The 24,548-nt window shown below is 37.4% G+C and overlaps 1 protein-coding gene across 1 annotated transcript in view; it reads left to right on the top strand.

Moving 5' to 3' along the window:
- TENM1 (teneurin transmembrane protein 1) overlaps positions 1-20,514 on the top strand; it is a 784,494-nt gene extending 763,980 nt beyond the window's left edge. Inside the window, exons 28-32 of the mRNA XM_056107733.1 lie at positions 5,051-5,347; positions 12,869-13,256; positions 14,110-15,330; positions 16,092-16,234; positions 18,824-20,514. Coding sequence (XP_055963708.1) covers positions 5,051-5,347; positions 12,869-13,256; positions 14,110-15,330; positions 16,092-16,234; positions 18,824-19,582 — 2,808 coding nt within the window. The 3' untranslated portion in view covers positions 19,583-20,514. The remainder of the gene's footprint in view (positions 1-5,050; positions 5,348-12,868; positions 13,257-14,109; positions 15,331-16,091; positions 16,235-18,823) is intronic.
- Positions 20,515-24,548: the final 4,034 nt, after the last annotated feature.

Genomic DNA, 24,548 nt, shown 5'->3' with positions numbered 1-24,548 from the left:
GAGTATATCAAACCTGGGTCAAAAGAGGCTTTAAAACAAAGCACCACATTCAATAGAAAAATAGATGCATAATGAGTAGAAGACATGCATGTGACCAACAGACATTTAAAAGAATTAAACCCCATTAGTAATCATGTTGGCCGCGTGTAAGGTGAACGCCCTAACCGCTGTGCTATCGCTCCAGCCCGGGCTGGAGTGATAGCTCAGCGGTAGGGCGTTCGCCTTAAGCGTGCGCGCGGGCGAGTTCGATTCCTCCGCCCCTCTCAGAGAGCCCGGCAAGCTACTGAGAATATTCGATATGCCAGACACAGTAACAACAAAGTCTCCAATGGAGACGTTACTGGGCCCGCTCGAGCAAATCGACGATCAACGGGAGGGCCTTTACCTTTACCTTTTACCTTTAGTAATCATACTCGGGTTGGCCATGTTGGCCACTTGTAAGGCGAACGCCCCACCAGCACAGCGGGTAGGGCGTTCGCCTTACAAGTGGCCAACATGGCCGATCCGAGTTCGATTCCTCCGCCCCTCTCGGAGAGCCCGGCAAGTTACCGAGAGTATTCGATATGCCAGACACAGTAACAACAAAGCCTCCAATTGAGACGTTACTGGGCCTGCTCGAGCAAATCGACGATCAACGGGAGGGCCTTTACCTTTACCTTTTAGTAATCATACATACACATGTTTAAACACAGTAACATAGAATTTTCCCATTATCATATTGAGAAATATTTGATAACAGTGGTAATAGTCATTGCTGGTAATGATGAAATGAAATGGACTCTCCCATAAATGCTAGTTAGCTAATGGGAGTATAAATTTGAAATGTCATCGTGTCATATCAAGTACTATCTCAAGTTGCATTAGGAGTTTTTAATATGGTCTTATAATTTTATCCAATTAGTTCACTTATAGGATTACATATTAAGAAAATACCCATTTGCAAGTTTAGCAAATTATTATATAAGAAAAATGTAAAATAAAAACTGTAATTTCCAACAATAGAAGGAAGGATATATATTTATCATCTAGTTACATATTATATTAATATTAATATTTTAATAATACATAATAATATGAAGAGTGCTGAAGATGAAACATTAGAAAGTAGTGCATACTGGGGCCAGAGCAATAGTACAGCAGGTAAGGCATTTGCCTTGCGTGGTATCAAAGCAGGTTCAATCCGCTGATCCCTGAGTGCAGAGCCAGGAGTAAGCCCTGAACACAGCTGGGTGTAGCCCAAAAACCAAAAAGAAAAAAACTTAAAATTGGACGTAAAGCATTAAGCACTATTTCAGTTGTTTCCTTTCAATGTGTGGGTATAAATTATGGGAAAAACAGGAGAATAAATAGGAGGAAATGCAGCAAAGTACTATCTGTGATTTGTATCGGAGAGTGGGATTATAGGTAACTAGGATTGCATAATTCTATGTTTTACAATTTTCTTCAATGAAGCATATCACTTATTATTTGGGGTTGAGGGGAAGCAAGGAGTGAGAAATGAAAGATGAAAGACTAAAATGAAACTCTTGGGTTTTTCCCCCACTTTAAACACCACAGTTTACAAAGTTGTTTATGATGATTTGTTCCAGGAATTCAATATTCCAACACCATCACCAACACCATTGTCACTTTCCCTCTACTATTGTTTTCATTTTCCCAACCACCTCAAACCTGCCCCTGTAGCAAGCCCACGATAATTTATCCTATATTGTTTGTTACCACTAAATGGCTGATGAAATGACCAAAAATCATTTCCGTAGAAGAAAATTTGTGAAAATGGTTGTATCTCACTATGGGGACATTAATTCCTTAAGCAGTTTTTGCAAGTTAAGCCTTCTGTGTTACTGATTTTATTAGTCAAGATTGATTGGCTTCTGCATTCCATTCCCATCCAATCTGGTGTGCTAATACTAGGATGTAAGTACTGTAGATTTTTAAGATGTCGCACAGCCACAAATGTAGATGTACACTATAGAAAATCCAGAATATTTAACTGGATAGTCCAACCAGAGGCATAGACATGGGTTTGGGGTGTGGGTGTGGCTTCTGGGGCTTTGTTTAGGTGGAGGTTGTCCCAACTACTTCCAAAAGTGTCCTGAAGGTCTCAGATCGGAACAAGTGTCCGAGAAATTTTTGCAGCTGGGTGATATCTTCTAAGATTTATTTATGAGTCTATTTGACAGAGAACTAGATGAACTTTAACAGCAGGTGGTGATGGGGCATGAACGTGGCTGCCAGGGTTTCTGGAAGTATGGAGACATTGGGGGAGGTCACTAATCCCATCTCTGAGAAAGCCTGGAGTGAAATTCTTGACATTTTATTCATTGAGGCCATTAAGATAAAAACACTGTGAATCTCATTTATATGTAAACAAAAGAAAGCCAAACTTATAGATACAGAAAACAGATTGATAGCTGCTGTAGGAGTGGTTCATCAATGTTATTGAAATGTTCCCAAATGTACCCATGTGCATTTTGCTAAGGACACATTCATAATTTTAAAATATTTAAAGGAATCCTTGACCACGAAATATTAAAATGAATATAAAATGTAGTTGAGTAATTGGTGAATCAGTTTAGTCTAACTATGATTAATGTAGTTAATCATAGTCAAATCCTGAAGTTAGTTTATTTCTCCTACCTCATTGAACACATACTTAATATGCTATCTAGGATTATCTTGACAATTCCTACATACATATACCTAACACAACAAACCAAATTCATCTTGAACTCTGACACATGGGCTCATTCCAAAGCCTAACTGAAATGAGAAAAGTAAATATTCTAAATGAAAAATTAAATTGGGATATTAAATAAATATTCTAAAATAATCATTTGCAACAGTGTTCTTTATATTGTATATAGTTTTCTTATATTTAATTTAAATATATATACTACATAAATTAATGATTATATTTTATAAATGTTTTTGTTTTGAAAATTGTGTATTGTGGGGGGCATCCAAGCAATGCTCAGGTGTTACCCTCAGGTCAAATCAGCATGATGCTACATGGCCTGATAATTCGGTTCTAAGGCCCAGAAAAGAGACACTGCTGGAGATACATGACACTAAGGGTCAGTGGGGCAATATTGGATGTGCTTGGGTTTGAGGAACCACAGGTGCTAGGAATTTAACTCAGGTCTCAAGCATGCAAAGCAGCACTGCCTCGGCCCTTTGAGCCATCTCTCCAGAACCTTTTATATTTACTCTTCATCAGATACCTGTATATGAAATCTCACTTGTTAATACCTCTCTGTGATGTAAAGAGGTAATATCCTTCCCATTTCATAGATAAGAAAGTTAAGACCCAGGTAGAAGAAATGACCTGTGCACAAACTTAGGGCTAATTAAATATCTCCTGGATCCTGGCACACTGATGTTTTCTTTGGTTATTTTTTTGTGTGTGGAGGAAACCACAGCAGGTAGTACTCAGGGATTACTCCTGGATCTGCACTCTGGCTTCACCTGTTGGTGATGCTTGGGGACCATATGTTGTGGCAAGGATAGAACCCTGGGGGACCAGATGCAAAGAAGGAATCCTACCCACTATATTACTGCTCTGGACCTCACAGTGATATTTATTCTTATCTGGGTCTCCTTTTTCATTCTTGCCTGGTTCCTTCCAGAATATTCTTGGCCTCCCTCTATCAGAGTTAGAGGACTATCCCTTGAAAGTATACACAGTAATTCTGTTCTGTTTCTGCAATTTCTAAGTGGTCAGATTCTTTCAAAATAAAAATCATAACAGAGCAAGGCAAAATATTGATTATATAACTTGTATCTACACTTGAAACTTCACTTGAGTTTGGCAGGGGGAACCTACAACAATATACTGGTGATCTAACATAGGCTAGAACTAGACAGATCCCTAAACTCCAAGATTATGCACTCCTGTAGAAGAATAAAAAGCAGCAGCAGCATGAGCAATCATTATTAAACTTCAAAGATTCAAAGGTGAGGAAGACTCCGTTATTGGAGCAGCAGGGGAAAACTTCACTCCAGAGATGTAACTCAGCGTTAGAACACTTGCCTTTAATGTGTGATGCCTTGGGTTTGAGCCCTTTCATGAAATGGACAGACAGAGTAATTAAAATCAAGTTCTTAACTTGCCTCAGAGATGCCTTCAGACCCCTGGTCAGGCTGTCTCATTCAGGACAGCACAGAGAGGGATGGGAGAGTTCCCCTCCCCACCCTAACAGAGCTCCAGAATCCAAAAACCTCCAAAATTCAATTGCTTCCATGCTCACAGCCACTCTCCACAGGCTTAGGCGTGCCTCACCAATGAATGAATCTACTGTATAACCATATTTTAAAATTTAGAATTCTGAGAGTATGCAGCCACATTCCCAGCCACACAACATCTCATACTTTGCACCACTGATGTACCAAGAGTAGTTCACCACATTTGATGGGGTTTAAAGTAGAAAGCAACCAATCTCAGGGGGGAAATATACATTTATGTATGTATATATATATAGATATATATATGCAAGTAAAGTTCAACCTTTAACAACATGTTAGTAATCTCTTATACAAGGGCTTAATTGTTCCAGGGTGAAATAAATATAATAATCTTCAAACACTTTCCTCTAAGAAAAATGTTTTGGATCATTTTACTGGATTATTCATAACAAGCAATACAAAATAAATTATATCAACTCTGCTTTGGGAGCAGGGTTTGGGGTTCCAGGTGGAAATATTCAAAATAAGGTGGTGGGAAGGTGGAATGGTGGTGGAATTGGTGTTTGAATATTAAATGTAATAAATAGTTGTGAACAATTTAAAAAATGAAATGAAATTAAAATCAGGTTCTCATATGCAATACTAAGTGCAAGGAAAAAGGATTAAAATATTTTTTCCACAGAGATAAATCAAAGAGCTTAGAATACATGTTTTCATGAAGGAGGCCTAGGTTATATCCTGGCACCAAATACTTGCCCCAGCACTGCTTGCTGTGGTCCCCAGGAGAAAAACAAAAACTTCCCAAGTGAATGCACTAGAAGAGGTAAACAGTGTTTAATATGAATTTAATATTTCTTTTTTGTAGACTCATAACAGAAACCTGCTCTCCATAGATTTTGATCATATAACTCGCACAGGAAAGATCTATGATGACCATCGAAAATTCACCCTTCGGATTCTTTATGACCAGACGGGACGACCTGTTCTGTGGTCTCCCATAAGCAGATATAACGAAGTTAACATCACATATTCACCTTCGGGATTAGTGACATTTATTCAAAGAGGGACGTGGAATGAGAAAATGGAATATGACCAGAGTGGAAAAATAATTTCAAGAACTTGGGCTGATGGGAAAATCTGGAGCTATACTTACTTAGAAAAGGTAAGTATATAGGGAAAAAAACTGGTTCTGAGTTTATGGATGAGAATATTGAAAACGATCTTAATTATGCACCTGGGTGAGAAACCACAGCAGAAAAGTCTCTGTTTTGGCTTTTCTGTTCTCTTCAGAAGTGGTTTTAAAATGTTGTACATGTAAGAATAAGTTGTTCTTTAGCTGAAAACTTTCTCTAACCCCACATTCTGCCAGGCACTCTTTCAAACTGAAGCCAGGAAAATAATTTAGTTTTCTCCTTATTTAAGCATATTTTCCATGCTCTTTAAAGGGTATCTTTTAGTATTTTGAAAGTAAATGTTGAAGTAAAACAGCTAGATATTACAAAATTATCTGTTAATGCATATGAGCTCTGAAAAACCACCTCTCAAACAGAGGGTAAGAAATTCTAATTTTGTTCATATAGTCAGTGGAATTGTAGTAGAATATATTTTAGAACAAATTTTTATAAGTAATCAGTTCAAGGAACTCATATCTGTGGGGTCTCATTGGTAATTGTCCTTTGTAATAAGTCTTCAATAACATCCAAAATGGGGGCTCATAGCCTCTTATTGTAGTAGACAAAGATTTTAGTGCTGACACCAAACAATTTGCCAAACACCAGCCCACACACAATAAAATGCTTTCTGTCCAGATCTGTACCAGAGAGCATTAAGACAAAATGATCTCGCATCTGCCATCTCAATTCAGATGCCCTACGATAGTGTCTCTTGTCTCCCAAATCTATACATTCAACTGAATTATTCAGTCTTTATTTAATTTCTGAGAAAGTTGCAAAACGTTTTCCATTAAGACTTTGAGGGTAACTAGTACAATGTAACCCATATAAATTTGTAGAAAAGTCATAAGAAGTCAGAGCTCACTTAACAAAATTCACTATTTTTACCAAATGATACAAATCCTATCTGTTATGCCAAAGTTTTAAAAATACAGTGTGCCACTACATGTATGTTATTATAAAAGTATTTTTCTATTTTCTAGTTAGTTGCTAGGGAATTTGCAGTTAGAAATTTCTAGGAGATAAGGATCTGACTTGGGAGCTAGTAGGAATCAAGGTAAAGCTGCATCCACCCTGTTGTCTTTTACTGCTACGGAAATTATTCATACCATAATCTGAACTTGACATTGAGAATTCTCTGAATCTTATAGAGTGGGTTTTTTCTGTTGAATTTTAATAACAAGTATGATTGACACTGTCATATGACTATAGTCCACAAGGTGTGAAACTTGTGTCCTATACTTGTAGACAAAACTCAAAAGTATTGTGACTTTTGAATTGAAACTTTTGGACAAAAGTCAGTGAATCCATATGTTGAGTGGTGTCTTTTTAACAACAAGGCATGTCATGATGACCCACTTATGAAAATTCAAAACATATTTATTAATATCAGACTGTAGGTAGAACTGTTTTTCAGAAATGAGCCAAGGTTTGCACTGATCCTGCAATTCCTAGAGTTTACTGCACCCTCACTCTTTAGGAATAAGAGAGCTTGAACTCCTAACCCCAACCTTGTTAGTACCATAGGCTGGTCACTGAACTAATTGTCCATAGAGGCTTGCATCTCACTCTCCTAGGACTTTCTTCTTGGGTGTCTCTACAATAACAAAAGAACCTATTGAAAACTGACTTTTTCAGCCCAGTATGCAATCATGGAGCCTCTTTTCTGACACCAGTGAAACAATTTCTTTGTTTCTTTTTTCTGAGTTAGCTGATTATTTCATCAAGCTTACTTGAGTAAAGAATTATGTAAAGTGAACTTCACATAAGTTCTCTTTGCTATACAAACGTAGTTGGCAATTTTTCTTTCAAAACAAAAGAAAACTGTAAGACTGTCAGTGTCTGCTGTAGACATTAAATAAGACTTTATTGACCCAGAATAATGTTATTATGAAAAGTTCCAGTGACTTCCAAAGACTAGTTTACTGACCAGTGACAAAAACCAAATCACATTTGCTTTTGTTTGACTTTTGACCCTTTTCTTGGTTTCACATTTGATGTGTTCTTTAATTAAAACGTAGTCTCTGACTTATGCAATCTTACTACCCAAAAATGAACCAACAAAGCTCATAATTTTGGAATGGACCTTCACTTTCCCAAAATCATTTATCATAAGATTTATTTTATAACATCTTTATTACCAGTAATAATAATTAATTCACTGAAAAGGTGCAATCATTAAATGAAATAACTCAATATAAAGTACCCAGCACATCCATCTCTCAATAAAATTTTCTCTCCATTAAAATGGTATATTTCGTTATTTCTATTTGAGACCTTAATGCTATTGCTTACTGCTACTTCAAGATAAACAGGAAAGGGAAGGGAAGGGAAGGGAAGGGAAGGGAAGGGAAGGGAAGGGAAGGGAAGGGGAGGGGAGGGGAGGGGGAGGGGAGGGGAGGGGAGGAAGGAGAACAGGGTGGGAAAGAAAGGGTAAAGAAAAGCATCTTTGAAAGTATGATTGAAGAAAAAAGGGAAAGGATATTAAATTCACCAAAACCCAATTTACATGTAACATTTCCAGTGGGGATGAAGTGCTCTTTCCAGACCTCTCTTTAGTATAACCTTTGCTGGCCCATTCTTTCACTATGTCTGGGACAGAGCAAGGACAAAGAGGCTGCCTCTTGTATATTTTAAAGTAAAAATTCTAAAACTTTAAAATGTGTGTTCCTTTTAAAAGGTATATTTTTATACATCAAATATTTCTGCATTGCCTCTGTAAATCTGCTTGCCATTCTTACACAATATATTTTTTAAAAACACAGACATTCCACCTTTAGGTGCAGAAATTTAGTAAAACTTGTTTGACTTCCTCTTGAGTACAGGTTGCTCATATCATTTTCATGTACAAAGGCCAGTAGCCATTAGGAGAAAAATATTACATAATAGCTGTGGTTGCTTAAATGATCTCCTCTCTATTAAAAAATCAATTATTGTTTCTTAATTTTTCTCTCTGTGGTCATTAATTCTCTATCTTGATTTATGAAACTTCTCTGAGTTAATTATATTTTGAAGACTTGTAGAGCTAAAATTTTGTATTACGGTAAATGTAAATCTTTCAGTTTCCTAAAATCATTCCTAAGAGCTTCATTTCTAAAAAGCATTTAAATGTATTTCATAATTGTTTAATAAGATGCTTTAGTCTGATACATTTACACAAAATTGCCTCTTTGTGGCTGAAGTTTTTTCAAAGGCTGCCTGGAGGGACAAAATACGGCTTTAGGTTTGATCTTCCTAGTGGTCCCACACTGCCATCTGGTGGTAATTCAATGCTTTCACTTTTCACATTTCTACAAATTATTCAAATATGGGCTGGAACAATAGTACAGCGGGTAGGGCGTTTGCCTTGCACGTGATCAACCTGGGTTCAATTCCTCCACCCCTCTTGGAAAGTCCAGCAAGCTACTGAGAGTATCCCGTCAGCACACCTGGCAAGCTCCTGGTGGCATATTTAATATGCCAAAAATAGTAACAAGTCTCACAATGGAGATGTTACTGGTGACCGCTTGAGCAAATCTATGAACAATGGGAGGACAGTGCTACAGTGCTATAGTGTTCAAATATAGCCATGATTGTGCTTTTATTCTCCATCTTTGCAATGATATTTTTATAGGATCTCACAGTCAATTAAGAAAATAGAAAGTCTCCCACTATATTGTTTATTCCAATAAGAAATGGCCTTTTATCCTGCAGCCGCTCTCTGGGCATTGGATGGGCCTATAAGCTGAACACATGGATAATAATGGCCACCCAAAGTATAAAAGCAGCCAAGTGAGAACTAACTGGGATCCTGGCAACACACTAGTTACATTCATGAGATTTCTAATCGCATCATCTACATTCTTGTCATTGGCAGGAAGCTTTAAACAAGATATGGGAGCTTTGGAGACAGAACAGTCTCAACACTACCTAAGGACAGGGTCACTTGATGGTTCGCTGTGGTATAGAAGATGAAATCGGGAAAAAAAACACTGGCAATGTGCTGTATATGTTTATGCAAGGGTAGAACAATGGCTGGAAAAGGCTTGGCCCCAGCAGGCTGATACTAGAAAATGTGTAAGAGCCATATGGTAATTGTCCCTGGCCCATGTCACAGGTGACAGATGTCATTTGTGGCAAATTGACAGAAGAGAGTGGAAAGGAGCTGAGGAATCTGACTTTCCACATAGATGTTCTCTACCAATTCCCGCATAAAGCTTCTTTCTTCATCCCAGCCCACTTCCATCAGAACCTTATTCAAAGGAAAATTCCCAATTCTGCCCCCCCCCCACACACAGACACCCTACCATTCTCTTTTATTTTCCTCCTTTATATCCCCTTTTTACTGCTTTTGTGAATGCTCTGTTGTTGTTGCAATGACCAGGGTTCACATACTTTAGTTGTGGCACTAGCAATTGAGCTTACTGGAATTTACACTCTTAATCACAGTGCTTGCACACATTCTGGTTGTAGTGCTCACCCAGAATCACTTTTGTGCTCACCAATATCCTCACCAGGGGTTGCACTCCTGGCCAAGGTGCCGCAGTTCTTTCAGCTGCAATATTTGCCAGAGGTAACACACATTTAAAAAACTTATTCTTTTATTTTCTTCTTAATTTTTTAGTTAAATCACTATGAAACACAGTTATAAAGTTGTTCATAATTAGTAGTCAGTCATTCAATGTTCCAACATCCATCCCTTCATAAGTGTACATTTCCCACCACCAATGTCCCCACTCTCCGTCATTCATCTCCACCCCAAGTCTGCCTCTAGGCAGGCATTTTTCTTGTCTCTCTTTCTTGCTCGCTTGCTTGCTCACTGTCTCTTGCTATTTCTCTCTCTCTCTCCTTTTCCTTTTGGGTATGGTGGTTTGCAATAGAGGTACTGAAAGGTTATCATGCATAACCCTTTACCTATTTTCAACACTCAATTCTTCCCCAGAGTGATCATTTCCAACTATTTTTGTCATAGTGGTCCCTTCTCTATCCTAACTGCCCTCCCCACCCCACCCCACTTGTGGCAATTTTCCAGGACCAGTCTTCCTGGCCCCTCATGTCCTTGGGTAATAGTCTCATGCCGTATTTTCTTATATCCCACAAATGGGTGCTATTTCTGTCTCTCTGCTTCTGACTCATTTCACTCAGCATGATACTCTCTGGACTAGAGCGATAGCATAGAGGTAGGGCGTTTGCCTTGCACGCAGCCACCCCAGATGAGCTAGGTTCGATTCCTCCACCCCCCTGGGAGAGCCCGGCAAGTTACCAAGAGTATCTCGCCCGCACGGCAAAGCCTGGCAAGCTACCCGTGACGTATTTTACATATATATATATATTCAATATGACAAACACAGTAACAACAAGTCTCAAAATGGAGATGTTATTGCGCTCAAGCAAATTGATGAACAATGGGAGGACAGTGACAGTGACAGTGATACTCTCCATGTGCATCCATTTATAAGCAAATTTCTTGACTTCATTTTTTTTTGGTGACTGTGTAATATTCCATTGTATAGGTGAGATAACACACTAGCCGTGTTCACACATCCCTGGTGTGAAGCTCCAGATTTTTCACACTCTGTCATTGCACTGAATTCGGGGGGTGGGGGGGAGATGAACGACAGAAGAGTCATGAGAGCTGTACTCTGTGCATGTGGGCAGAATGGGAATGCAATTTGAGAACATGTGCTTGCAAGGCAGAGCCTTGCACTGAGCTATTTCCTCGAATGCCCCCTTCCCCCTGCCTTTCTTCCTTTACAACTTCAGACGTATGCAGGAGCTCCAGGTCTCCTTCTGTTCAGCCAGGCTTCCAATGTGGCAGATTGTCCACAGGTGACAAAGTTTCCTCTGCATTCCCGGTCAGAGTACTTGGTGGAAAGGATAGAAAGAATGAGGGAATGCACAAAGAAGAGCTGGTTAGTACTGACATGTGTTTTGAAATCAATAATTATCAGAAGAGCAGGGAGGACATGATTTTCAAGAAGCATGTTCAATATTAGAATAGTATTTCCTGTTTAAAAAGTTTAAATGTAGATTATGTGTTTCTATAATTCATATTCATAAATATTTATGTAAAATTTATATTTAGAAGATAAAGGAGCACCTATTGTTTTTATAACAGAAACCAGAATATAAGGCTCAGATAAATTCTTTTTCTTGAAAAGGTATTTTTAACATGGGAAAGGTAAAGCTCCCTTAAGATGTTACAGCAGAATCTCCAGAGGTGAGCAATTTTAATTTTATTAAAAAGATGAGATTTAAATGCTTTTCAATTAGGAAGAGAATTGAGTCCTCCCTAAAACAATGCTTTTTTGTATCTGAAATTAAAATAAGATGAGCCAATGTCAATGAAATACCTAATATACAGACAAGGCATTATATCTCACAAATAGCTGCTCATGAAATACAGATCAGTTACTGGGAGAGGGTTTGCATAGTTACAGATTTTCACTTTTTGTGCCATGACCCCATTATGTAGATTAACACATGAATTTCAAAGCAATGATAATAATACTATTGGGGGAGGATTTGGGCCACAGTCAGTGGAACTCAAAGCTTACTCCAAGCTCTGCACTTAGGGATCCATCACTCCTGGTGAATCTTGGTGGACCCTATGTGATGCCAGAGATCAAACAGGGTCAGCCATGTGCAAGCAAGTACCTAATCTCCTGTACGATCTCTCTGACCCACTAATAGTGTATCAAATACAGTTTTTCAGGACGATTTCAATGACCTGAGGTCAATATGTGCATTTTAATGATTATGACTTAACGTGTCATGACTTGCTCTGCATTTACTTTCATCTAATCTGTCTCTCCACTGAAGCAACGGTAACCATTCTAGAATACAAGCTTAACTGCTTCTCCCATATCTGCAAGATCTGCTTCTCCATATTCTTTGACTTGCTTTCAGTGCTTCCTGTTACCAACATGTAAACTCCAAATACTTATTTTGATTTAGAACATAGAACACAATTTAGACACCAGCCTTGTATTTTCTTTTCACTACCATCCTCCCCAGTATATCCTTGATTTGGCTACAGAGTTCCTCTCATTTTGTGAAAAGGGTGTGCTTTCTATATTATGTACACCCTCACAGTGATTTGTCCTCTGTCAGGAGTATTCTGCCTCTACTGGTCTCACCTACCTCCATACCTTCAAGTGGTCAATATGTTGTCTTCCTTTAAAGTCTCACAGCAGATGTCACTTTCTCCAGGAAGCATTTCCTGACCTTTTAAGTGTAGGTTAATTACTATTCCTCTGCCTCCCATAAACACCCTGTTCTTTGCATAACAACAAACTTGACACTACATTGTAGTGGCTTGATTATGTGTGCTTCTGCTCTATTAAAACTCCAAGTTCTATGAGAATAATCAGCAATATTGCCCACTGCTGCATCCATTAGGGACCAGCCCAGGGCCTGATTGACAGTGTTTGATACAGTAGTGTTAAATGGACAAATATTTAATCTGTTTCCTTTAATCTCCTCAACTCTAGTGGTACATTTTATGCTATTTTGCCTTTATCTCATTTCAGTCTGTGATGCTTCTCCTACACAGCCAGCGACGTTACATCTTTGAGTATGACCAATCGGATTGTCTGCTTTCAGTCACCATGCCAAGTATGGTGCGCCACAGCTTACAAACCATGCTTTCAGTAGGCTACTATCGGAACATCTACACCCCACCTGACAGTAGTACTTCTTTCATCCAAGATTATAGTCGAGATGGCAGACTACTACAATCCCTGCACATGGGGACAGGCCGCAGAGTTTTATACAAGTATACCAAACAAGCACGGCTGTCTGAGATTCTCTATGATACCACTCAGGTCACATTAACATATGAAGAGTCTTCAGGAGTGATTAAGACAATACACCTGATGCATGATGGCTTCATTTGCACAATCAGATACAGACAAACAGGTTTGTTGCAACTGAGTTTAATGTGTACAGCCACATTGCTATTTTCTTTTGAAACTTGGCATATCAGTCTGAGATAAAAGCATGAACCCCTAGACATTCCATCCAACCAACTTGCACTTTAGTTTTCAAATTACCTTCCATTAAAATTAAAAATACATTATGGGCTTCAGGAAAGCTGATTTCTCAGAAACATATAGTGTATTTCCCTTTCTTCCCTTCAGCTCCCAAGAAAGTTAATATCTAAGCACCTAGTCTAACTGTGTACCTGTTACCACACACACCAAATCTTCCCAAAGATGCAGCTGCAAGATAAGAGTCTCACTGAAACTAGTTCAACCCCCATGTGACCTCTATAAGTCTCGGTTTATGTCTAAATATCCTGTCAGAACTTTTAAATGTAGTTTATTATTTGAGTTTATGAAATGTCTAAATCCAGTTACTTGAATTCTGAACTTTGTAGCACAGTTATTCAATAACTTATATTTTTCTCATTTTGTGAACAACTATAAGACAATATATATGAAATTATTTGCTCAGATATTAGATATCAGAGGGAAATCTCTAATATTTTGTTTTGAATATAAAAATAGCTATACAAAAGAAAATAATGCTAGGGACCAGAGTGATAGTACAGCAGGTAGAGCACCTTCCTTGCACATAGCCAACCTGGGCTCAATCCATGATAATTCCTATGGTCCCCCAAACCCACCAGGAATGATCTCTGAGTACAGTGGCAGAAGTAAACCCTGAACACCACCAGGTATGACCCCAAAATAAAAAAAAACAATAAAAAATAGTGCTAGACTTTTAGGCCAGTATCTTTGTTCTTATTACTTTTTTTTTATTCCTTCAGGACCTCTTATCGGACGTCAGATTTTCAGGTTCAGTGAAGAAGGCCTAGTGAATGCACGGTTTGACTACAGCTACAACAACTTCCGTGTCACTAGCATGCAAGCTGTGATCAATGAAACCCCTTTGCCCATAGATCTGTACCGATATGTTGATGTCTCTGGTAGAACAGAGCAGTTTGGAAAATTCAGTGTAATTAATTATGACTTAAATCAGGTCATAACAACTACAATGATGAAGCACACCAAGATCTTCAATGCCAACGGACAAGTTATTGAAGTCCAATATGAAATCCTTAAGGCAATTGCCTACTGGATGACTATTCAATATGATAATATGGGCCGTATGATAATATGTGATATAAGAGTAGGAGTAGATGCCAATATCACAAGATATTTCTATGAATATGATGCTGACGGACAACTGCAGACTGTTTCTTTAAATGATAAGACACAGTGGCGTTACAGTTATGATCTAAATGGAAACATCAACCTCTTAAGCCATGGAAACAGTGCTCGTCTTACTCCTCTCCGATATGACCTCCGAGACCGTATCACCAGACTAGGAGAAATTCAGTATAAAATGGACGAAGATGGTTTTCTGAGACAGAGAGGAAATGACATATTTGAATATAATTCTAATGGTCTGCTGCAGAAAGCTTATAATAAGGCTTCTGGTTGGACTGTGCAGTATTACTATGATGGGCTTGGGCGACGTGTCGCCAGTAAGTCCAGCCTAGGGCAGCACCTTCAGTTCTTTTATGCAGACCTTGCCAACCCCATTAGAATTACTCATTTGTACAACCACACAAGCTCTGAGATAACTTCCTTGTATTATGATCTCCAAGGTCATCTTATTGCCATGGAGTTAAGCAGTGGTGAAGAATATTACGTAGCTTGTGATAATACAGGCACACCACTAGCCGTGTTCAGCAGTCGAGGTCAAGTGATGAAAGAGATATTGTACACTCCTTATGGAGATATCTATCATGATACTTACCCTGACTTTCAGGTCATCATTGGTTTTCATGGAGGACTCTATGATTTTCTAACTAAATTAGTGCACCTGGGGCAAAGGGATTATGATGTTGTTGCTGGTAGATGGACAACACCTAATCATCACATATGGAAACAGTTGAATCTCCTTCCTAAACCATTCAATCTCTACTCCTTCGAAAATAATTACCCAGTTGGCAAAATTCAAGATGTTGCAAAGTACACCACAGGTATTTAAATTCTATAAAACTTACGCTAAACTTTATAACTCAGTTGTGTTTATCACATAATCTCAGTCTTTGTGACTATGCTTCCTCTTCCTGCCACTTAGCCCACAAGTTATTGTGCAGTTACTCTCTTCCTTCATCTTCTAGACTGAGCAAAACTATGCAAATAGAAAAAACATGATGTTTTGCATCCTGGTTCTTTTTTTTATTTCAAAAGTTTATGTCCATGAGCTGAAAAGATAATACAGTGGGTAGGGTATGCTTGCTTGCATGCAGCTGACTGGGCTTCAATTCCCAGCATCCCATATGACCCACCAAACACTGCTAGGAGTAATTCCTGAGTGCAGAGCCAGGAGCAACCCCTGAGTATCACTGACTGTGGCCCAAAAAGAAACAAAAATTTCTGCCCATAGTTTTCATTCTTATCTTAAATGCTTACATGTGTAATTTCACAAAAGAAAACTGAAGTTTATGTTCCATCCAATAAATCTATTATTTTAGCCTATGTGGCCTTAGTAACATTGCTGTATTAGAATTTTATTATAGCAAACAGCCAATTGCTGTGCTTATCCATGAGACAGAAGGTTTTCTTATAGAAAGACGATCATATGTTTTAGAATGGGTGGTATAAGGGGGAGAGGGTTTTATTTTATAATTTTAAATTGACCACACATTGAATGCAGGAGAGGAATCTTTCAAGCTTCCCACAAAAGTTGTCAAGTATGGGAATTAATTTTTTTTCTTTTAAATCTTTTCTCTCATAGATATTGGAAGTTGGTTGGAACTATTTGGTTTTCAGCTACACAATGTTCTACCTGGATTTCCTAAACCAGAATTAGTAGATATGGATTTGACTTATGAACTTCTGCAACTTCAGACAAAAACTCAAGAGTGGGATCCTGGAAAGGTTAGTGAAAACATCACCATCTCTATTTAGCTGAAAATACATTAGAGCATCCAAAAAGTTGAAATTCTATTTAACATATACTTGCTCTCTTATCTTGAGCCTTCTTAAATATTCACTAAAACTTTTCAGATTAATGAGGAGATATTTAAAAAAGCTTCATAAAGAAAGAGTGGGGAATATTGGAAATTTCCGAATACAAAACTTAACATGTAATTTGGTAGCTGCTGTGATAGAACGCAAGAGGAATGAGGAACTCAATTTTTTAATTCTGAAGTGGGCTAACAAGAACAATTATGTATTCTGGGGCAAGGAAGATAGTATAGCAAGTAGGCCATTTACCTTGCATGTAGTCAACCCAGGTTTGATCCCTAGTACTCCATATGGTCCCCTGAGCTCGCAAGGAGTAATCCCTGAGTGCAGAGCCAAGAATAATCCCTGAACACAGATGAATGTGGCCCAAAAATAAACAAAAATCCCAACATTAAGGTAACAGATTTCAGATTAAAAAATAATTTACTGAAAGGGTATTATGCATATCACTTTACTTTGTTTGAGCACTCAGTTTTTGTCCAGAGTGACCATTTCCAATTATCATTATCATTGTGGTCCCTTCTCTGTCCTAACTGCACTTGCCCCACTCTTGTTTCTACTGTCTTGGGTATTATTCACACACTATGTTTTGTTATTTAAATCCTGCAAATGAGTGCTATCATTCTATGTTTGTCCCTCGCTTGTGACTGATATCACTCAGTGTGATACTTTCTATGTCCATCCATGTATAAGCAAATTTTATGACTTTATTTTTTAAGCAGTTGTGTAGTGTTCGATTGTGTAGATGTACCATAATTTCTTTACTTACTCATCTGTAACGGTTTATCTCACAGTGACTAAATTTTAAAAAAATTAAATTAAGTGGGCCCTGCAACAAAACCATGATGACAAATGAAATTGGATTTTTCTGGGGGAAAGTATATAAGAGCAATAAAGAAAAACAACATTGCAGGGATGAGTCTTTAAGCATGCCAACAAAATTAAATTCAACAGATAATTTTGTCAGGAGTAGTCTGAAGTACAAACAGAAAATACAAAAGAAAAATTTGAGGGGCTGGACAGATATCACAGCAGGTAGGGTGTTTGCCTTGCACGCAGCCAACCAGGGTTCAATTCCCAGTATCCCATATGGTCCCCTGAGCACCGCCAGGAGTAATTCCTGAGTGCAGAGCCAGGAGTAACCTCTGTGTATTGTTGGGTGTGATGCAAAAAAAAAATTGAACTTTTCATTTAATTGCAAAGAACAACAATAAAGTTCTCTAATGAAATAGAACTGGTTTAGTTGGGAAGGCTTAAATTTAAGTATAAATATTATAAAGGGAAATGCATTTAAATAGATATTATTTATAAATATAATATTAAAATCATGATCACGGTCACGGTCCTCCCGTTATTCACCGATTTGCTCAAGCGGGCCCAGTAACATCTCCATCGTGAGACTTGTTGTTACTGTGTTTGGCATATGGAATACCTCATGGGGAGCTTGCCAGGCTTTGCCGTGCGGGCGAGATACTCTCGGTAGCTTGCCAGGCTCTCCAAGAGGGGCGGAGGAATCGAACTCGGTTCAGCCATATTGGCTGTGTGCAAGGCAAACGCATTTCCAAGAAATGACAAAATTAACTCCAGGATATGGTGAAAATTGTTGGCAACAGTTCCCAGAGGGAAAGGGGAAGAGCTTGTGGAAGGAATGAGGAAACGGATTTGGGGGAGTGGGATTATAACATGGTACTGAAACTTTGGTAGTAGGAATGCTGACAGTCACACATATACAGAGGTGTGAAGCTAAGCCCCTTAAATTAGATCACATTGTAAAGCAAGGATAAGCCAATAAAAGTTTAAAAATATTTAAAATAAAGTTTAGCAGTTGAAAATCAATGAAGCTTTTAATGGATACTTAGAGGCTCATCTTTTGTTTCTCTGTATTTCTTATTGTGTTTGAAATTTCCCTTAGTGAAAATAGTATTTTCCCCAAGTCTACATAAAACAATAAGTGAAATTCTTGTTGATTACCTATTGCTATTTATAAGGTTATAAGCTGTTTGAAAGCAACAGAGACCAACATATCTCTCTATACCCCACTTACCTAATGTTCTGCTCTACAAACAGTAAGTAATAACAACTAGCCAGTAAGATGAATTGATGAAAATGAGATACCTTTGTTTGAGTGGGACTTAACTTGAAATGAATTCCAGGTCTGACATTCTGTAATATTAAGTTTCAGTATTTTCTTGTATTTAACTAATCAAGGTCTGAAGAAATAAAGGCCAGCTGATGAAGTCACTTGTTACTGTTTTCTTCTCCAAATCACTGATGAAGAGATTCCAAATTTGGCTTGTTTTTAAATTACAAACTAGCACATTAGAGAAGGAAGCAACCTTGCAAAACTTTGCTTCCAGTATCAGAGTGTTTCTATTTGTCTATGTGTGTGTGTGTATGCATGTATATGTATATATGTATGTGTGTATGTATATGGTCACACACACATTCCAGGTGTCTAATCCTCTGTTTCATTTGAACTGTGCCTTTCTGCTTTCCTAGACTATCCTGGGTATTCAGTGTGAGCTTCAGAAACAGCTCAGGAACTTCATTTCCTTGGACCAACTTCCTATGACTCCCCAGTTTAATGATGGACGGTGCCTTGAAGGAGGGAAGCAACCCAGGTTTGCTGCCGTTCCTTCTGTTTTTGGAAAAGGTATTAAATTTGCCATCAAGGATGGCATAGTAACAGCCGATATTATAGGAGTAGCCAATGAAGATAGCAGGCGGCTTGCTGCTATTCTCAATAATGCTCATTACTTGGAAAACCTACATTTTACCATAGAGGGGCGGGACACTCATTACTTCATTAAACTTGGGTCTCTGGAGGAAGACCTGGTGCTCATTGGTAACACTGGGGGGAGGCGTATTCTAGAGAATGGTGTCAATGTCACTGTATCCCAAATGACTTCTGTGTTGAATGGGAGGACTAGACGGTTTGCAGATATCCAACTCCAGCATGGGGCTCTATGCTTCAACATCCGGTATGGAACAACTGTCGAAGAGGAAAAGAATCACGTGTTGGAGATTGCCAGACAGCGTGCCGTGGCCCAGGCCTGGACTAAGGAACAGAGAAGGCTACAAGAAGGGGAAGAGGGTACCCGGGCATGGACGGAGGGGGAGAAGCAGCAGCTTTTGAGTACTGGGAGGGTACAAGGTTATGATGGCTATTTTGTTTTGTCTGTGGAGCAGTATTTAGAACTTTCTGACAGTGCCAACAATATTCACTTTATGAGACAGAGCGAAATAGGCAGGAGGTAACAGAAAAAATCTCTGCCTTTGCGTCACCAAAGACTGCCTGTTTTTAAAACACAAAATGGTTTATTGTATTGGTTTTCTAGATCAGAACTCTCTATATGTAAATATGGAGAAAAAACATATCCAACTGCCTTTCAATGTGACGGAAGATGGTATTTTAATATTGTTTATTTAAACTCTTTGAAAAACGACAGCGGTTTTTAGTTCTTGTGTGGCAGTATTCAAAATAACACAAGTAGAACTCAAATAGCTCCAACCAAGTTTTCAGAAAGCACCACTTTCAATTTGTTGAGCCATGCATATGTTTAAATAGTAAGAAAGAACCCAAGGTTCTCTATCTCTATATTGTGACACAAAGTTTCATGTTTCACTGTTGGCAGAACTTGCAAGCTATTTGAAAAGGTGGTGCAATAGTATCTGAACCTTGCATTTCGAAAGACTGCCAGCCCTTTCATATTTTCCAGATCTCTTAGAGGAAACTTAAAAAGAAGTGTAAAATGTCCTTAGCCACCATCTGCTAGTCAGGACCCTTTACCCTTCCTCCCTGATTATTCCTCCTTGCTTGTTAGAGTAAATGCCATGTTATTGTGCTGTGTTTTGCCGTGTGGTGGCTGGGCTGTCTACCATGCTTCCCAGTAGGTGTGGTAACCAGACTGAATTGTCACTATTTGCTTGTGTGGACGTGATGCCAAGGCAGCTGGTCAATGTAACTTTACCCATACAACCTGTTTTGACTATATTTCTTTTGCCAATTTGTCCAGCTATATTGGCGTCATGGAAACATAGCTTTTATTAACCTGGGTAGGAATTTCTCTTTCATATATATAGGGTGTGTTTTGGTCATAGTTTCAATTAGTCCTTCAGTATGTATACACTAATCCAATGGTTTTATGCACATGAAAAGTAATTTTATACAAAGTATTATTCTGGCTCTAAAAAAAATGAGGTTGTAGCAGGCATACATGCCTGGGATGCCAGTAAAAGCATTCACTACCACTGCAGAAATTCATAAGAGCCAAAACCTTTGAAAAGCATACGAGTATTAACATGAAAGAAAGTTAAAAGGAAGAACAAACCAAACATTTCAATAGTTACCACTATGTTGTTTTAACCCCACTTAAATTTATCTTTCAAAATGTACAATCCTGTATTAAACCTCTCCCAGTCATAGTCAGGAAATTGAGTTAAGTTTAGTTTAGCAAGCCCTTTCCAATTTATAACTTCTGTCTTCATTTATTGGGGGGGCACGATTTGTCTTCTTTTGGCGGGGGGAGGGGATGAGGGGTTATTCCTGGCTCTGCAATAAGGACTTATGATTGTCAGTGCTGGGGGACCCTATGGAATGCTGGGGATTGAACATGAATCGGCCACTTGCAAGGCAAGTGCCCTACCTAATATGTTATAACTCTGGCCCTAACAATTTATAACTTTAGAACTCATTATAGAGAAGCAGAATTTTTTTTACTAAAATCATGTATATGGCCAGTAATTTTAGTTTCCTTATGCATTTTGAATTCATTACCTCTCCTGCCTAAGAAAAACTATTTTCTAGGAAGAGTTCTTTTGTCCTGTGATCATTTCAATTTGGGGGAAAGATCAGGATTCATGTTACTACCTATCAGCCGCAGTTTCTTAATCTCTGTGACTCCTATAGTAAAAGAAGACCCTTGGTGAACTGGGAGGTTTATACCCAGTGGCAGAGAATTTGTAAAATGCTGTGCAACTGTAAATTACCACCAATGAAAATACACGACAGCACAATGTGGCTTGTAGAAAATTCCCCTGATCCAGCTTCAGCACTTTCATAGCCAAGTCTGGACATTTTGCTATGTCTGAAGGAGAATTTATGGCGAAATGTTCCAGCTACTACCCACATGCAGTGTGAGGTTGTTGCCTTGTTTTTTGGTGGCAGTATCTTTAAAAATATGCAGAGTCAGAATCAAGGCTCACTGTAAGGTTTTGAAAGAATCTGGCTCATTCTACACTTAATACTGTGAGGGAAAGACAAGGACCCAAAGACAGTAGAAGAGAGTATATTCAAACATTTCACCTTAGGGTGGGATTGCTATATTCTTAAATATTTATTGATAGACAGAGAATTCATGAATAATTCATCTTTTTTTAATTTAAAAGTATTTCAGTTTGAGAGATTACTAATCCAGACTCTAACCATATTACTCATTTTTTATGAATCAGGCCTTTGTTAATGGTACAATATTTATTAATCATGGAATTCTAAAATTACTAATAAACTTGTTGAAAATTTGAATACCTCCACACCAGCCTAAAAATGGACCTTAATTCTTAGAACCTCTGATAACTTTTAAATCAATGGAAATATAATTTGTGAACTGTATATAGATAATACATTCATAAATGTGATGATGTATTTTATCACTATTCCAAGATGTCAGTTTTAGAGTCTATTTTGCTTATATTTTAAGTGATTATACATTTTTGCAATTCACTGATGATGTATCATTTTCAAACTACTTTAAATACCCATGAGTAAAAATATTTAAAGCTTTTACTTAATAGTAATTACCTTGAACTGTGCATTTCTAGTTTGTAATACATTTTTTATTTAGTTTGTGCCTTTAGTTTCTAAAAGTTATATTTGTATTATATTCAGGAAATGCACTTTTTATCACTTCTAGCAGTGGTTTTAATACTGCTTTGAACTTTTACTGTTCTCTTTACTACTTCCAAAGTTTTGGAGAAGAAAGAGAAAAAAACCCACAAGGTGAGCACCAACATCTAGTAAATTTTAAAAGAAACATTTTGGCATTTCTTAATGAACATAAACATATTTAGTACATCACTTCCTATTCAGCTGATTACAAAGAATGCCTTTATTGGCTTATAGTTCTGAAGTTTAAATTAATGAAAGAACAATTTTTATTTCTTGACAAAAGTAAATCCACTTTAACATGTTGATGCTGATGTGTACCACTGGTGGCTCGCATTTGAATGTGGTTTAATTAACACACATTGCAGCACAGGGATCAACGTGTTGGATTTATCATACCCAGGAAACTCGCGGCTGACAATGCACAGCCAAATACCATTCAAGTCGATTAGATTGAGAGTGCATAGGCTCTCTTATGAAGAACATTCTGGGCTGGAGGCAGGGAATACTTTGTGGCTGTTTTTTTACCCTAATTAGGTTCAGTTTATTTGTGCTGGATTTTTGTTCCTTTTGTTTAATTTTAACTCTTGCACTACAGTCTAGAGATCCAAATGAGCTTAAAAGTTCACAGTTTAACAGACATTGAAATATGTTTATTTTAATTGTCATGCTAGTCATTCTGATTAGAAGCATGACTATTGAAGAAAAGGGAAATAAAGCCCAATTCATACACCTAACTTTTGGCAACACTCACCATATAAATAGGCATATGTTTTATTTTTAACCCAACAAAATAATGTATAAAATAAGTGTGTCCTTTACTGTCAATTTATCTAGAAAAATCTATAATATATAGACTATATATGTAATATAATATAGTATATACAACATAGCCAAATATTTGAAAACTTGACAATGTAAAATTTGGAATTCACTAATAGAAGGTATAAAATTAAATTATAATTTTTATAATATTTTTCTTTTTTATCACTATTGACACAGTTTTAAGCACTCTATTATATTATTTCTACTTTTTTCCTTTTTCCCCTTTTTTAAAAATATTTTTTTAACCAGACCAGGCCCCACTGTAATATCATTTAAGTCAGGGCAAAGTTTTACATTTATAAATATATATTCCTGTAAGGGCAATTGTAATGGAATTCAGTGATAATGGGAGAAAAAGGATAGTAATCAAATATTAAAATGAACTTTTGAAGAAATTGGAGCATGTGATAGCTTGTAGAAAAATAGAAGGCTACAGATTGGATACAATATCCTTGTTTCCTTGAAGGAAATCACATACATGTAGCTGACCTGACGAATACTTTTGATCTCAGACTGCTCTTCCACAGCCTTCTGTAAGGTTCTTATTCTGCAAAACAAAAACAAAACAAAAAACAAAAAACAAAAAAATACAAAAAAATTTTAAAAAACATAAAAAAACAAAAAAAAACAGAAAATAACAAACAACAAAAAAGAAGTAAACCACAAAATAGTGACTGTTATTTCAGTGTGTCCTTTATGTGAAAACTATTAAGGACCAAATATATTACTGTGTGTAAGAAGAAATTACTTCCTAAACAGTAACTGAAAATAGTTAGAGTTAAACTTGCTGTGGATTTTGTCTTGGCAGTTGTCATCTTACATTATTTGTCAAAGGAAACGTGTTTGGCAGTTAAAATCTTTCCTTAGATTTAGTGGTGGACTTTAACCTCTTAAATAAATGTTAGTATATCAGATTGTGTCCTTGAAAAATATTTTACTTGTATGAATCATGACAATGTCTAAATCTTTACTATTCTTCTGGCAAAAGCATCAGTAAGAGAGAAGGTGAGAAGGAGAAGTATAGCCTTTACGTCAGAAACATATTCTTTTTAGCTGCTTACTTTCTCATGAGAAGTAAAGATGTTTACAGTGTATGCCAAGATTTTCAGTTTCTATATAACAACAGTTAGAGGTTCTAATCATACTGAAAATTGTGTTATAATGGCCTGAGCCATGTTGCTAGGAAACAATAGGTTCCAATTTTGTATTCCTGCTCTCACTCCTGTGCTGAAAAGTGACTGGATACTGTACAGGTTCGTGTTCTCTGGCTGCAGTTAAATGGTCTTTTGCATTTTGCTCTGGCTTTCAGGCCAGAAGCATGCATTTTTCTACAAGAGCATCACAACAACTTGCTGTAAATATTTAAAGTTAAACATTATGTGTCGATATTTGAAAGAAAAAAGTACTTTGAATATTTGTTTTTAAAAAATAAAATTGCAAATGAACACTGTGTCTTATTTTTTCATGCGCCAAGTTGTATTCTCAAGTCAATCTGGTCACCTTATGATATGAAAA

The sequence above is a fragment of the Sorex fumeus genome, unplaced genomic scaffold (assembly GCF_029834395.1).
Source record: "Sorex fumeus unplaced genomic scaffold, SorFum_2.1 ptg000171l, whole genome shotgun sequence".
Lineage (NCBI taxonomy): Eukaryota > Metazoa > Chordata > Mammalia > Eulipotyphla > Soricidae > Sorex > Sorex fumeus.
The sequence above is the reverse complement of the archived record's forward strand: the minus strand, read 5'-3'. Positions and strand labels throughout refer to the sequence as shown.